This window comes from Cheilinus undulatus, linkage group 23 (genome assembly GCF_018320785.1).
Source record: "Cheilinus undulatus linkage group 23, ASM1832078v1, whole genome shotgun sequence".
Taxonomy (NCBI): Eukaryota; Metazoa; Chordata; class Actinopteri; order Labriformes; family Labridae; genus Cheilinus; species Cheilinus undulatus.
Genome location: NC_054887.1, coordinates 1,400,264 through 1,417,027, shown reverse-complemented (window position 1 = coordinate 1,417,027; position 16,764 = coordinate 1,400,264). Strand labels below are relative to the sequence as shown.

Sequence of the window (16,764 nt, the reverse complement as noted above, 5' to 3'; positions counted from 1 at the left end):
TTTATTTTGGGGGTCGTGGGCTGAAAAGGTTGAGAACCCCTGCTCTAGAGTATTTAGTATAATGCACACAGAATCATTCATCTGTACTAGAGGCTGACCCTTAAATTCTTTGCAAATGAGGAAAGGAATTTTATTGTAGTCTAGAGTTGGAGCCAGTGTAGATAACTATTGCCAGATAAATGTGATTACTCGCCCTAGTCCCTAACAGTCACTAGCTGGGACACATGAGCAACCAGAGCAGTTGTTGGCAGGAAAGATGCTCTCTAGAGTTATATCTCTGGATTGTAGTGTTATTCACATTTAAGTTGACAACGTATGTTGAAATCTATGACAACAAGAAGATGGATGGTCCAGGACAACAGAGGAGACTGTCAAACATTATTCCATGTGTTTTTACAATGCAATGCCAATAAACGACTATGTATCTATATATCATTCTACACTATATTGCCAGAAGTATTCACTCACCCATCCAAATAATGTAAATCAGGTGTTCCAGTCACTTCCATGTCCACAGGTGTATAAAATCATCACCTAGGCATGCAGACTGTTTCTACAAACATCTGTGAAAGAATGGCTCGCTCTCAGGAGCTCAGTGAATTCCAGCGTGGTACTGTGATAGGATGCCACCTGTGCAACAAGTCCAGTGGTGAAATTTCCTGGCTCCTAAATATTCCACAGTCAACTGTCAGTGGTATTATAACAAAGTGGAAGCCATTGGGAACGACAGCAACTCAGCCACCAAGTGATAGAACACGTAAAATGACGGAGCGGGGTCAGAGGATGCTGAGGCACATAGTGCACAGAGGTGGCCAACTCTCTGCAGAGTCAATGGCTACAGACCTCCAAACTTCATGTGGCCTTCAGATTAGCTCAAGAACAGTGGTAGAGAGCTTCATGAATGGTAACAGCTGCATCCAAGCCATACATCACCAAGTGTAATGCAAAGCATGGGATGCAGTGGTGTAAAGCACGCCGCCACTGGACTCTAGAGCAGTGGAGACACCTTCTCTGGAGTGACCAATCGTGTTTCTTTATCTGTCAATCTGATGGACCTGTCTGGGTTTGGTAGTTGTCAGGAGAACGGTACTTGTCTGACTGCATTGTGCCAAGTGTAAAGTTTGGTGGAGAGGGGATTATGGTGTTGGCTTGTTTTTCAGGAGCTGGGCTTGGCCCCTTAGTTCCAGTGAAAGGAACTCTGAATGCTTCAGTATACCAAGAGATTTTGGACAATTCCATGCTCCCAACTTTGTGGGAACAGTTTGGGGATGGCCCCTTCCTGTTCCAACATGACTGTGCACCAGTGCACAAAGCAAGGTCCATAAAGACATGGATGAGAGAGTTTGGTGTGGATCAATTTGACTGGCCTGCACAGAGTCCTGACCTCAACCCCATAGAACACCTTTGGGATGAATTAGAGCGGAGACTGAGAGCCAGGCCTTCTGGTCCAACACCAGTGTGTGACCTCACAAATGAGCTTCTGGAAGAATGGTCAAAAATTCCCATAAACACACTCCTAAAGCTTGTGGAAAGCCTTCCCAGAGGAGTTGAAGCAGTTATAGCTGCAAAGGGTGGACTGACATCATATTAAACCCTATGGATTAAGAATGGGAGGTCACTTAAGCTCAAAAGAGAGTTATGGCAGGTGAGCGAATACTTTTGGCAATATAGTGTATCTATGATGCAGTGTTTTGGACCAGATGAAGAGTCTTCAGAGATGTGTAAGGGCCACAGAATGAAAACAAGCCAGCATTGGACTAGTTGTAGTTCTGAGGCAGGGTGTGCTTGATTTGGATTGTGAGGGTGGAAAGTGGCTGTCATTTAAAAATATTTTCCCTGGGTGCTGAAGGATATATCCTGATCAAATCACATCCCAGATTCCTAACAATGGTGCTGATGCCGCTAACGGCTGCTATATCATTAGAGAAATTGTCTCTGAGGGACGTTGGACCAAGCACACTAGTAGAGTATCGTGTTAGAGAGGCATTTCACTATATTAATGTTTATATTCAGCCAACAGCAGCTCATTCTGGATAAACATGTTCTTAGCTTGCAGAGTGTTGAATGTGTGTGCGTGTCCATGGAGACGTCAGCTGGAGCCAGGAAATAAAACATGTTCATAACTAAAAAAAAAAAGTTGTAGCTAAACTTTTTACTGTGCTTTGACATTTCTGTCAGTCATTGTGTGCAGGGAGAGCAGTTGAACTGCTGAATAGTCCAAATCTCAGCAGGAAAATGACTGGGATTAAAACTGAATTGTGTCTGTGCTGATCTGATTCTTGGTTACATAACCAGGCGCTGACTTTTCAACACTTTTAAATCAAAATAGAAAAACATAATTGCTCCCATTCATTCTCTGCCTTTTCAAGCACTTTCCGCCTTTTTAAAGGAACAGACCCAAACATCCAGTCAGAGCGAGGGGGAAAGAAAAACTGCTGAGCTGGCATATTTGTTTAGATCTGGACCAAGACTTCCAAGATTTCAGAGGCATTGTGAGCTTGAGCTGAGACAGCAGCTAGTCGAGTTTTCAGAGTCTCCTGTTTGATAAAGGGATTGTTTTTGTTGCTGTCATTCTCTTTTCTGTCTTTTCCTCTGTCCCACCATCCACACTGACAGAGTATGGTTTCACTCTAGGTTTCTATAGTTTTTCATAGGCCTAGTGATATATTTTTGATCAGTGCCAACATACTCTGTTGATTCTGGAACTGCAGCAGAGGTAAGCTGAGATGAGCGTCATTCTCCAGAGCTACAGTGATAAACACATCAGCACTTTAACAGGACAGAGCATTGAAAGAGTCACCATTACTAACATCCATGAGCACTGCAGGATCACACTCTCTCGTTTAAACTTCACACTGACACATTTGCTACAGGAATCTCTTAAACTTTCCTCAGATCACATTATAAAAGAAGCAGCTCAGACCAAGCACTCTGACATGCAGAGTTCCACCTGGCAAGCAGAGCGAATATTTCATTCAAACATTCAACAAATGCTTTTTTATGGGCTCAGAAATACACTATATTACCAAAAGTATTCACTCACCCATCCAAATAATGTAAATCAGGTGTTCCAGTCTCTTCCATGTCCACAGGTGTATAAAATCATCACCTAGGCATGCAGACTGTTTCTACAAACATCTGTGAAAGAATGGCTCGCTCTCAGGAGCTCAGTGAATTCCAGCGTGGTACTGTGATAGGATGCCACCTGTGCAACAAGTCCAGTGGTGAAATTTCCTGGCTCCTAAATATTCCACAGTCAACTGTCAGTGGTATTATAACAAAGTGGAAGCCATTGGGAACCACAGCAGCTCAGCCACCAAGTGGTAGGCCACGAAAAATGACGGAGCGTAGTTGCATAGTGTGCAGAGGTGGCCAACTTTCTGCAGAGTCAATGGCTACAGACCTCCAAACTTCATGTGGCCTTCAGATTAGCTCAAGAACAGTGGTAGAGAGCTTCATGAATGGGTTTCCATGGTAACAGCTGCATCCAAGCCATACATCACCAAGTGCAATGCAAAGCGTGGGATGCAGTGGTGTAAAGCACGCCGCCACTGGACTCTAGAGCAGTGGAGACACGTTCTCTGGAGTGACTAATGGCGCTTCTCCATCTGGCAATCTGATGGACGAGTCTGGGTTTGGTGGTTGCCAGGAGAACTGGCGGCTTCAGACGCCTTTGTCCCCAAGTGTAGACCATTCAAGCTCCTGAATCCCACTGTGCCAGTGTTTCCTGAGAGGTCAGGGTTCACCCTCTACCCCTAACCCTGATCTGTGGTTTAAAGAGCTTTGACTACAAAAGTGCTTTACTTCCTCAAGTCCATTTATCTTAAATACAACATAAAGGTGCATGTACTGTTGATATGATTCATCTGATAAATATTTTCACTGACTGTAAAGATAGGCTAACTGACTAATAGAGGGACTCATACAGCATGCAGGATACGTGCCTTTTCTTGTAGAGCATGGCGTAGGCCTCAGTGTCGTTGTGTATCCTGTCAGTCAGAGTGTCAGTCTGATGTGGAGCTCCTGGGAGCAGCTGACCCCGTAGTGCCCTTAGGTAAACACAGCTGCTCCCCTGCATCTGCCAACAGGACTATTGGCTGACTAGATCTGATCTGCTTCCATTAAAAAGCTGCTCCTCCCCAACACTACAGCTCCAGAGAGATTCTCAGTTATCCAGGAGGAAACAATGATATCACTGCTTCTGTACTTTCTCTATTGCTTTTATAATTTAGCTGCTATACATCTGAAATTTAATACCAAATGCAAACACTGGAGTGTTAACAGGCCCACCATGTCCATCTTGACCACCTGTAAGTGCAGGTCTGGCAGCTCTACAGGCATCAGTCCTTGTGAACTCTGGTGACACAGCTTTTACTTCTGGAAACACACTAAGAGATCTATCTATCATCTTTCCTTCCAAACCACTGTGCTGTCAGGTCTTGGAGCAGATCTCCTCAGTCAACCCTGGTTTTAAATTTCCTTTTACTTCACCCCCGCTGTATCCAGCTCTGTACACTCAGCCCTCAGGTTTTAGAGGCTGGGGAATCGGACGGAGACATTTCTGCACAAATCTGAATGAACTCTCATCAAATCAAACTGCAAAGGAGGATCACATGGCTTTGACCACACTTTAAAGTTTGTCTGATATTCTGTGAAAATATACAGTATTTATGTAAGATTGGAACAGGCAAAATGAACAAGTCAGTTGATTGCAATGTAAAACTTTTACTGGACTCCAGCGCTGAAAGGCATCGTCTAATAAAAACTACAGAATTAGATTATCCTCTAGGAAACAGATGAATCATTTACAGTGTTGTCTGGAGTCCAACTTTTAGACTTCACTGTAGAAAACAGTTGGGTTCTCTCTGGCTTCCTCCCACCACCAACAACATGCTCATTAAGGTTAGTTGGTGACTCTAAATTGCCCGTAGGTGTGAGTGTGAGCATGCCTGGTTGTCTGTCTCTACATGTCAGCCCTGCGATTGACTGGTGACCAGTCCAGGGTGTACCCCGCCTCTCACCCGATGACAGCTGGGATTGGCTCTAGCCTCCCCGCAACCCGGAACAGAATAAGCGGTGAAGAAAATGGATGTATGGATGTAGAAAACAGCTAAATTAGTTTGAACTTAATAAAGGTGCTGCCTAGAATTTTAAAACAACAGAACATCGTTGGCTGCTCTATCGCCACTTTGTTTGCAGCATTCTTTAAAATAATTTTTACATTTGTTTCACCTCTAATGCCCACTTCTTTAACTTTGGTTTTAAAGGTAAAGCTGACATTGAATACCCAGAGACTGGCCCTCCCAGGTTGGGATTTATTGATGATATTAATCATGTCTATGGATGTGTAGAACAAGAATCCTGACTAACCGTTCCCTCGTTTTTCAGCTCAATAGTCTGTCCAGTTATTATTGCTTTCTGTTGTTAAAATCATTTATTCACTCTACATTAAAAAAAAAAAAAAAATCCAAACTTTTTCAACCCTTTTTGGCATCTGACCCATTTAGGCTGCTTTTTGCTGTTTTTGCAACTTCTATGCCACTTTTAACCCTATTTTTTTCATTTTTGCCCATTTTTCCAGCTTTTTCCCCACTTTCTATCCACTTTAGCTACTTGAATCCATTTTTACAGCTTTGTTATAATATTTGCTACTTCTTTTTGCCACTTTAAACCAATTTATTTCACATTCCTTTGACCACCTTTGCCACTCCTTTTGAATCTGTGTATCATTCATTCATTTAATATTTGATTGATAATTGAATAACAAATAATATTAATTTTTCTTAATAATTAGTGTCATTATTGTATCAAAAGTGACTAAACAAACTGCTCAACAGACTGACATTTGTATCAAATAGAGTCAAATACAATTCTGGGGGCCCTCTCTTAAAAATGTCCAAACAGTGTGGTCCAGCACTACAGAATAATGCAAGTACATTTAATTTAGACATAGTAAAAAAATCCTCATAAATTGGGAAATTACAGTTAAAAAATACATCAAAATGCATATATATGTGTAGAAATGATGCAACAAAGGTAGCCCTGTGTAATCTTCTTTCTAGTTGCCCTAAATCCCCAGCTACGCCCCTGACTTCAGTCAACGGCTCAGTGTTTTGGTGTCTGACTATTTGAAGTGTTGTGTTTTATAAAAAACGGCCTCATTTTGGTCAGAATAAGTGAATAAATGAATAACCTTTAGCTCTCATTGAGATTAATGGGTTAGCTATTGATTCTTTAAAGACAGGCTGCAGTGCTAGACCTCATTTCTAGTCTCCATTAATCTTGACCCTCGGTTCTGATCCTGACAGGAAGTAGTGTAAGGTGTCACCATCCTCCTCTGAACAGGAAGTAAAGGAGAGGTGAGACAGAAGGAAGTAGGGGAGGAATGCAGGAGAATAATTGGAGGGCTGAGTCTTCAGACTGCCTGCTCGCTCTCATAACCTTGATTGCAGCCGGCCTGGTTCTGTAAGTGAAGCCCACTTCCAGGCTCTTACTCACTAAGGACGCAGTGATTGAATGGATATAGAGAGAGATCGCTCTGTGAGCTGACTTCTATCATTATAACTCCTGTAGTGCCTCCATCAGCCACCTTCCTTGTCTCCTTGATTGACCGTTGTTCAGCGACAGCACACCCTCTGCTGATACTGTTGACCCAGGAAGAGAAATTCATTTCCCTAATTTATAAAAGATTTGCAAATCAATATGGAAATCAGTGATAGTAAGTGCTGCAAAAGTCTGCCAGTGTTCTGGAAAATCACCTGACTCTGTTCATCTTCTCCTGTCTCCATCTGCTGCTTCATTAAGGTAACTGGGACACATCTGTGTCATGTGGGAAAAGAGACACCTCTGACAGCTATCAGGGCTGCACTGGCTCTCTAATTGGCAGTGAAGCTGGTGTTCAAGAAAGAGTTAATTGGAAGTTCATTCAGTGGAAAGCAAAGAGAAAAGGCAGAATAAAAAAGCAGGGGCCGTATTTAAACACATCCAAGACTTTCCCTGCTCACTGTACAAACACATCTGTGAGGCCGGCAGCTGGATGGATCCTGATTGGCTGAGAAATCACAGAGGATTCACATCTTATAGGTAGCCGTCATGGCAGAGGAGCGATCAGTGAGTACAGCTGGATATAAGAAAACAGAGCCATGCCTTTGGAGGCAGCTTTTGCTGGGATCACATTCAGTGGTCATCCCGTACTAGCTGTTTTTTGATAAACATTAGGACACAGAGTCCTGACAAAGTCAAAGGGTCAGACTGAGACAAATCTAAAGAGCTGGGTCAGGAAACAAACGAAGGAACGCTGAGAAGTCAGGACAAAGCACAGAGACAGGCAGAGAGCTGGTGAAAGAGGACCGAGGAAACCCGGATCAGACGGGCCAGTGTGAAGCAGACCTGGCATGGGGGCCAGATCTGTATGACAACAGGCATTCTGACTTTGATTTATCCTAAAGTAAACTGGTGCTAACTATGATGACCTCCATGAGCAGTTTGGCTGGGATTAGGTCTTAAAGGTCACATATTTGACCCCTTTACGACCAGTTTATGTTGGTCTCAGAGGTCCCCAAAACATGCCTGTGAAGTTTGTTTGACTCCGCCCCCTGACCCCGCCCCTCTCAGGAAATGGGTGCGGCTCTCCTGCAGGATGGGAGGGTGGAAATTTTTGCCATTATCCGATATGCAGATATTAACAGGCTTGTTTTAGCTGATACTGATATTGATACAGATATATAAATACATTTTCAGACCTAAAACTTCAGTCCTTTGAACACACTTTAAGGTTTGAGATTAAGAAAAGAAACAAACTTTATTCTGTAAAACACACTTTAAGACCCTGTAAAGTGAAAATAGATCTGTGTTTAGGTTTGACCTACAACAGGTCACTGTTATGAACCCCCAGGTTAAATCTCAGCCAATGAAACATCTCAAATTAAGGTTCAAAATCATGAAAAGTGAGGTAGTAAAATCTGCTCCAGACTTCAACATGTACAGAGCTTAACAAATGTATTAGACCAGCTGTCATATCTGTCTCAGAGACCATCCAGCATCATGAAGTGCTTTAATGCGGACTCTTTCATTTTCAGTCAGCTCTCCACGTTTTACCATTTTAACAGGAATGAGGAATTTCAAACTGAATTCACCCAATTTTGAGCCGGCTCACTGGGCTTCTCTGAGAAGTCAGAAATGAATCAAGCATAACATTCAACCACTAAAACTCATTTTTCTGTTCAGGAATGACAGTAAATAACTATAATTTGACATATTAATCAAGAAATATTAATGTGCTTTACTATTTATTCAGTTTTTTTGTAAATCAGTAAATGTGAAAATTCATGGATAACAATAATAATTCTATTTTAGCATTAAAAATATCATTTGGGTTAAAGAGCTTCTACATATTGGTGTATTAACCATTGCAGAAACATAAAAATGATTTTGGTAATTACCAATGCTGTTAATCTAGGGCAGCTGTGGCATAAACCTTACTTTGGGTGGTGGTCTAATACATTTGTTAAGCACTGAGTTTTCACATGTTTACAGAAATCATATTCCAACATGTATAGACTGTTAAGAGACGAATTTTGGATTTCACGTTACAGGCTCTTTAACTTTAAATATACGTACTACCTGATTCAAAAATCAGGTAAGCTACTGACAAAGCTGTCTGATTCAGAAAGTAACACCAGCACAAAACTACTGGAAATGCAGCTAAGCTACTACATTATTTATCGTAGTACTACATTTACCTAACCATAAGATAAAAATAAAATATACTGACATAGGCCAGGATGTCTTGATCTTTATTTCTAGTGTAGGTCAGACATTTTTCCCTTATTCCCCATGCTTCATGAAGACAGAGGGCTGTTTGGTACATCTGCTTTAAAAAAGCTTTTTTGCATGCAGCACAAGTGTCTTTTTTACTCCTGTTGTTAGATTCACTATATGGACAGAGGGATGGATGGATGGGTGGATGGATCATTACCTCAGTGTTGCTATCTGTGTTTCTCTTTGTTTTATGAAATATTTTGTATTTCCTCGTCTAAAGCAGTGGTTCTCAACCTTTTCAGCCTGTGACCCCCAAAATAAAGGTGCCAGAGACCGAGGACCCCCACTGTACCTGAAGGTGGATGAACAGCCAGGAACATTCAGGAATAGTCATGTGTAGACCAGGCTGCACATAAGGGGGGAAAATGGGAGAGCCAGTGGGGCCCATCATCAAACTGTGGGCCAGCAAAATCCTGGTAGATTGTAAAGTTAGGCTGTGGTGTTTTATATCTAAACTGAAAAATAACCACTCTTATCAAAGAAACACATTTTAAATTATTTGTGTAGTAAGTAGCCCTCTTAAAAATGTAAGTCCTTTTGTTAAAAACCGAATGAAAATACATTAAAATAGCCAAAATGGGTTAATAATGGCAAAAAAATGTGGGAAAGGTGGGGAAATTAGATTTGAAAAGTAGCAGGAATGGGTTAGAAATGCAAAAAATTAGATACAAGTGGCACAATAACCAAAAAAAATGGCAACATTGGTTAAAGTGGCAAAAATGGGCATACTAAGTGGTAAAAGGGGATTAAAAAGTGGCTGAAATGGCGTTAAAGTGGCAAAAATAGATGGAAATTTGGTGAAGTAGGATGATATTGATATAATCTGGCAAAAAAAGGTCAAGAAAATGGCAAAACTGGCATATCAAGTTGTGAAATGTGGCTTAAAAAGTGGTAAAAGGGATTCATAGTGGCAAATAATGTGTCAACAGAGCCAACAGTAGGCAGAGAACGGAAAGATTTGGTTAGAAGTGGCAAAAACATGCAGAAAAAAAAGTGATGGAAAGGGTTTAAAACTGACAAAAATGGGTTTTCGGTTGCAAAAAATGTGTTAAAATTGATAACATTGGTGGGAAAAAGTGATAAAAACAGGTTAAAATTTGGCGAAATTGGTGTAAGTGTAATTGAAAAAATATTCCTAGTTTTTTTTTAAGGTATCTGGAGACCCCCTTTCAGTGTCTCACGACCCCAAATGGGGTCCTGACCCCAACATTGAGAACCCCTGATTAAGAGGTCGTGTTGGAAAGATGGACATTCATGGGCAAGCGCTGACAGGTTTCCCAACAGCACACCTCTTCCACAGTTTAACACCGTCACTGTCTGACAGAGTGTTTAAGAGGACAGACGGTGGCTAAGGTTTAAAGGGCTGGCAGGAGTTCAGCCAATCAAAGAATAAAAACTAAAACCCTGTCTGCCAGCCAGCATGCTCGCCTGTGTTTTTAATGAAGGGAATGAGATATTGGTTTGATTGATTCACTTCCAAAACACACCGGATTATTGTCAGACCACTTACTCCATCCTGTTTGCATGTGCCGGGGATCATGTCTGCATTCTGGACCTTCACCAGAGCAGAATGCAGACTGACACCCCATAGTGTACCTAGGTAGTCTAGATTTATGTGAAAAACAAGTGTCAGTAATGAAGAGACGCTTCTTATTCACTGTGCAGGTACTCTGTGTGCAGGCTGCAGCCTCTCTGCTTCTTTAGTCATATTTTATTCTGCTGTTTTTCTGACTTGCAAGGATGCTAGCTTTCTTGTTTTAGTTGCCACCCTTGCAGGCTAATTGTGATATTTTCTTAAAATTACAGATCATCAAGTGTTTTTTTGCCATCTCGTGAAATTGCCTCTCATCTTTTAAAGGACTGTGTGGCTCCTGCTGTGAATGTGTGGCCAAATAGGTGAGAGTTAAAAAGCCTCTCTCAGGATCAACAGGAATCAAAGATGAAGTCTGACAAGCAGTCATAAGAAAGGGCTTCAGTGTGTTTGTGTGTCAGCAGGGGCTTACTTTACAAAGTCTGCTCTGCTTTTTCAAACAAACAAGATGAGATGTTTACTGGTCCAGAGTCCTCCCACTCACAGCTGCTCCCAAATAATCAGCCAGCGTGTCCTCTCACATGTATCCGTGCTGACGATATGATTCTTTGTGCTTGTGTTTGCACAGTCACATGTGTATCCGACTCTAATATGTGCCGTCTCTGCCTCTGAGAGGGCGCAGTCTTGTTTGTCTAATCTCAGGGCGCTGTGTGTCTCTACACACTTATCCGACCTCTCCATGCCTGTCCAGCCGCTCTCTCATCCTATTAAGACTTCTGTCCCCAGAGGACCTGCTGTGTGTGTGGTGGAGGTCGCAGTCTGGCTCTGATAGTAAGCCAACAACAAACCTGAAGCAAACATATGATATTTGTTCACCAGAAGGTGAGAAACCAGGCACTCGGAACAAGAGACACATCGAAATGGAGAAGGAGATACTAAAAATAAGCCTTTATATAATGACTACATTATTTATCACCTTTATCAAGGCTTGTAAGCAAACATTTGTAGTGTGGCCACTCATCTGTATTAACTAATGAGAGGCACAGTTAAAATATGATTATCAACCTAAGATCCTGCATGCACACATGAGGACATTACATCCTGCCTTTCCTGCAAAATAGCAATAATTCCTGCTGTTAGAAATGTCCATCAACATTTAACAACCATGCTTAAAATGTTGATATGGTTTTCAGTTTGAATTTAGGGGAATGAGCTTGGAAATTATAGTTTTATTATAGTTATAGTTATGAGTGTTTTTATGGGGATAAGTTTGTATATATGGAAGAGTTTCTTTGAAAAATTTAGGAAACTGCTTTGATATTTTTGGGGCATTTCCATGGAAGTTTGGGATATTTTGTTGCAGTTGTTTGGGAATTGATTGGGAATTTGTGGTTGAATTGTCCTTTGAAATTCTCAGGAATTGTTGTGGAAATTTCACACCATTTGTTTGGATGTTTGTGTGATTATCATGGAATTTTTAAAAATATATATAAAAAAAAAATATTTTCTAAGGAAGTTTTTTGGGGAATATGCTTGAAATTTTTCAGGAATTTTGTGGGGAAAATGTTACCGGAATGTTTGGTCTTCATGATAAAGGAATTTGTTTGAATTTGAGGATGAAAATGTCCAAGAAATTTTCTGTTCCAATACAAGGCTGGGGTTTTGACTTATCAGACCCTTTCAATCAGGACAGACAAGATTTTGAAAAAGATTTGTTAAATAACTCCATGGTCTGAGCAACAGCAGAATAAACCCCCCATGGAGTCTGGATACTGGTGGAGGAAGCTTGATGGACTCCAGAGAGCAGATGTTTGGGATGGCTCATGATTCTCCAAGACTGCCGGTGATGGGGAGGCGGAAAGTCATACGAGACGTCAGCACCAAAGGAGAGAGAGGCATATTTAAAAAGCAGAGCAGAGAGATGATTGGCTAATGATGAAGCAGAGGCATCATGTAATTGGTTAGATAAGGCCAGGTGACGAGACAGCTGCAGTGACATCCCACAGACAGTTAAAACCCACAGACGGTGACGGCGCCTTGCAGGGGTCGGTTTGGCAAATGATAGCAGAAAATGTAGGTTTAAGGGCTTCACGGGGGTGCAGGGGTTGGCACTGTTGCCACAGCAACAAGGTTCCAGGTCTGAGCGCCTGTTAGACAGGATGGGGTATGCATGTTTCCCCCAACACAAGTTCTGGTTCTCTCTGGGTACTCTGACCTCCAACCACGGACCAGAGACAGGAGTGTTTGCTTCATGTGAACATGAATATCTGTCTCTGTCTGCCTCTGCCCCCTGACTGGCAACCAGTATAGGGTGGACCCCACCTCTCATCCAAAGACTACCGGGATTGGATCCAGCCCCTCGTGACCCCAAATGGAATAATGGGATTAAACAATGGATGGATGGATGGATGGATGGATGGATCATTACCTCATTGTTGCTATCTGTGTTTCTCTTATGTTTTATGAAATATTTTTTATTTCCTCGTCTAAAGCAGTGGTTCCCAACCTTTTCAGCCTGCAACCCCCAAAATAAAGGTGCCAGAGACCAGGGACCCCCACTGGACCTGAAGGTGGTTGAACAGCCAGGAACATTCAAGAACTGTCATGTGGAGACCAGGCTGTCCATTAGGAGGCATAAAAGGGGAGGTTTCTGGGACCCAGCCAAACTGGGGGACCATGGAGGTCACCTAGACCATGGTCCACTGTGAATTTAAGCTGTGAAAACCATATTTTATATTTGACCTGAATAATAACCACTCTTATCAAAGAAACAAATGTATTTATTTATTCATTTAGCCTTTTTTAAATGAAACAATTTTGTTAAATACATAATCAAAATGGGTTAAAAACTGCTAAAATTGGTTAATAATGGCAAAAATAGTGGTGATATTGGATTTTTAAAGAACATAAATGGGTTAAAAGTGTCAAAAATGGGCAGAAAGTGGTAAAAGGGAATTAGAAAGTGGCTAAAATCGCTTTAAAGTGCTCACAAATGGTAGAAATTAGGTGGAATGGATGGAAATTTGATATAAACTGGCAAAAACTGGTTAACTGTGGTTAAAATGGGCAAAAAGTGGTATAAAACGTGTTTGATAGAGGCAATAATGGGTCAACAGAAGCAACAATAGGCAGAAAGTGGCAGGAATTGGTTTTGAAGTGGCAAAAACAGGCAGGAAAAAGGTAATGAAAGGGTTTAAAATAGACAAAAATGGGTTTTAAGTGGCAATTATGTGCTAAAATTCACAAAATTGGTGTTAAAAAGTGATGAAAAAGGGTTAACATTTGGTAAAACTGAAGTAAAGTGGCAACAGCATAATTTAGAAAATACTCTTTATTTTTTTAAGGCATCTGGTGACCTCCTCTCAGCGTCTCGTGGCCCCCAAAGGGGTCCTGACCCCAAGGTTGAGAACCACTGGTCTAAAGTATGATTTGCCATGTGACTCTCACCTTCACTTCTGAGATCATTCATTTAAATATAATCTCTGTTTTTCTCCATTTTGTCCAGGAGCAGTGAAATACCACCGAGTCTTTTGCTAAGCAGGCACAGATGTGAGATCAGAATCGTTTCATCCAACTCTACAAGAATGTGTTCCTGAAATACCAAAATGTTATTTACAGGATGTCTTTAAGCATAAATGCTTGTATCAATCCAACATTGCTTAAATATTTGTAATTTTAAAGTCAGGCAGAGCTTAAGATTTAAAGATGTCCGCCATAACTCCCTCATAAAAAGTTAAAAACTCCCAGCTCTCCAACATTCTTCATAAATTTTTTTTGTGTCTTTTCAGAAGGACCAGTGATCTGGCGAATGCTGACCTACCCCCCCACTCGTCGTGCCCTGGTTGTCGGCTGTGGTCTTCAGATGTTCCAGCAGCTTTCTGGAATCAACACGGTCATGTGAGTGAAACCATCAGTCAAGGACAACAAACTTTTGGTTTAAACTTATGCATAGGTCAGTCGCCTCTCTCAGGGAGAGAGCAGCGACACAGAGCAGTCACCATGGTTCCATTTCAGGAGTTTGTCACGCCTGTGCAGCGGTGATACCCAGCTCCAGAGGCATGATGTTAGCAGGATGTTGTTAGCAGGATGATGTTAGCAGGATGATGTTAGCAGGATGATGTTATTAGGATGATGTTAGCAGAATGACGTTAGCAGGATGACGTTATCAGGATGACGTTATCAGGATGATGTTAGCAGGATGATGTTAGCAGGATGACATTATCAGGATGATGTTATCAGGATGACGTTAGCAGGATGATGTTAGCAGGATGACGTTATCAGGATGATGTTAGCAGGATGATGTTAGCAGGATGACATTATCAGGATGATGTTAGCAGGATGATGTTAGCAGAATGATGTAAGCAGGATGACGTTATCAGGATGATGTTAGCAGGATGATGTTATTAGGATGATGTTATCAGGATGACGTTATCAGGATGATGTTAGCAGAATGATGTTAGCAGGATGATGTTATTAGGATGATGTTATCAGGATGACGTTATCAGGATGATGTTAGCAGAATGATGTTAGCAGGATGATGTTATTAGGATGATGTTATCAGGATGACGTTAGCAGGATGATGTTAGCAGAATGATGTTAGCAGGATGATGTTATCAGGATGATATTAGCAGGATGATGTTAGTAGGATGATGTAATCAGGATGATGTTATCAGGATGATGTCATCAGGATGATGTTAGCAGGATGATGTTAGCAGGATGATGTTATCAGGATGATGTTAGCTGGATGATGTTAGCAGGATGATGTTATCAGGATGATGTCTTCAGGATGATGTTATCAGGATGATGTTAGCAGGATGATGTCATCAGGATGATGTTATCAGGATGTTTTCTGTTAATTTGTATTGACTGGCTTTCATCCATTCTGGCCATTTCGTATGAGCATGATATCTCAAGAACACTGTGAGGAATTCTCTTGCACTAATGTCCATTCTAATTTATCAATCAACTGATTAGATGTTAGAGGTCGTAGGTCAAAGGTTAAAGGCATTGAGCATCGGACCGTTTCTGTAAACTTTGCACAAATGTTCACTTTGACTTAAGGATGAACTGACTGGAGTTTAGAGGTTGAAGGTCAAAGGTTAAGGTAGTTTGACCTCATGTTCACTCCTTTCTTGTGAACTCCATCCATTTAAGATTTGTGGGATTTTCTTCAGACTTTTACTGTCTAGCAACACAAAGAATTACAACTGTAGGCAGTAGTTCAAGTTTGTCAACAACACAATTTTACACTAGAAAAGCACTTCCTGATTTCTCTATTCTGACGTCTATAAAATAAAAAGCACACCATAAAAATGAAAGAGTGAACCCATACAGTTTTTATCAAAAGAATTGCATACCCTGTTTTTGGTCAGAAGGCATGAGATAGCTGCCACCCCAGAGACTAACGGTCCTATTGTACTTCTGGTGCAAAGCACAGATATCTTACCCATTTTTCTCTTGATGTAGTTTTCATTTTAATGCCTAACACTCACACTGTGTAAATAGCAAAGTGTATTTGCACCCAGGGCCTTGTTTGTGCTTATCTCAGTTGTCAGGTGCAAAGCTGATGCATTCATATCGTCAGGTTGTTGAAAGCAAATGCCCCTTAAACACTGTGCAAATTTCACCCGATTCTGCCACCAACTTTCAGTTGTTCAGTCGATCGTTCATCATTTGTTGCGAGAACTGGATTCAACCTCAGTGTGGGAGACTTTTTTGAAGGAAACTCAGCAGATATTTGTCACAGTCTGTCCGGACTTCACTCGTACAGTGTGAGCACTAAGGTTGTGCACAACTGCTGGACGTTAGGGTGTGAGCACATACATCGTTAGCTATGGTTGTGGGTCGATGACTGTCATAGTCGGTTCAGTTTTTTGAAGTTTACTGTGATCGAATAAAGGCTGTCTGTCATTTTGACCAGCTGATGAGGATGAGGATTTGTCTGTTTCATCACACCCACACAGACAGATGCATAGACCTTTTCTGTTTACACACATGAGCTATCAGGAAGTTTTAATCTTTTAATAAAGTTTGTAGTATGTGGGCTCTACCGCTGACTTTGACACCGTAGATTAGTGAAAATGCGTCAGCCTCCGTGCTGTCAGTACGCTCAGAGGCTGCTGAAGCTTTCTAAAAACATCACAGAGTGTACAAGTCAGTCAGCGCGCTTCAAAATTTGTGCAGAGTGTACAAACTGTAGACATGGTCTCATAAATGGTGGCTCTAATTTTAGATCAAAGAAGTAGTTTTTCTTATAAATTTTCTGCACATCTGTGTGCAGCTGCTGCAGAGAGTCATCGGCACACAAAGGCTGAGCAATTATGCAGTGATTATTAAAAAAATGATGTTCTCTTTATATTCTATTCACCTCATCGCAAAGAGTGAAGCCTCCTGCAGAGTAAAAATGATGGTGA

The 16,764-nt window shown here is 41.3% G+C and overlaps 1 protein-coding gene across 1 annotated transcript in view; it reads left to right on the top strand.

The window, feature by feature from the left end:
* LOC121505607 (proton myo-inositol cotransporter-like) overlaps positions 1–16,764 on the top strand; it is a 114,896-nt gene that overhangs the window by 62,857 nt on the left and 35,275 nt on the right. The window contains exon 4 of the mRNA XM_041781065.1: positions 14,140–14,248. Within this exon, the coding sequence (XP_041636999.1) occupies positions 14,140–14,248 (109 nt within the window). The remainder of the gene's footprint in view (positions 1–14,139; positions 14,249–16,764) is intronic.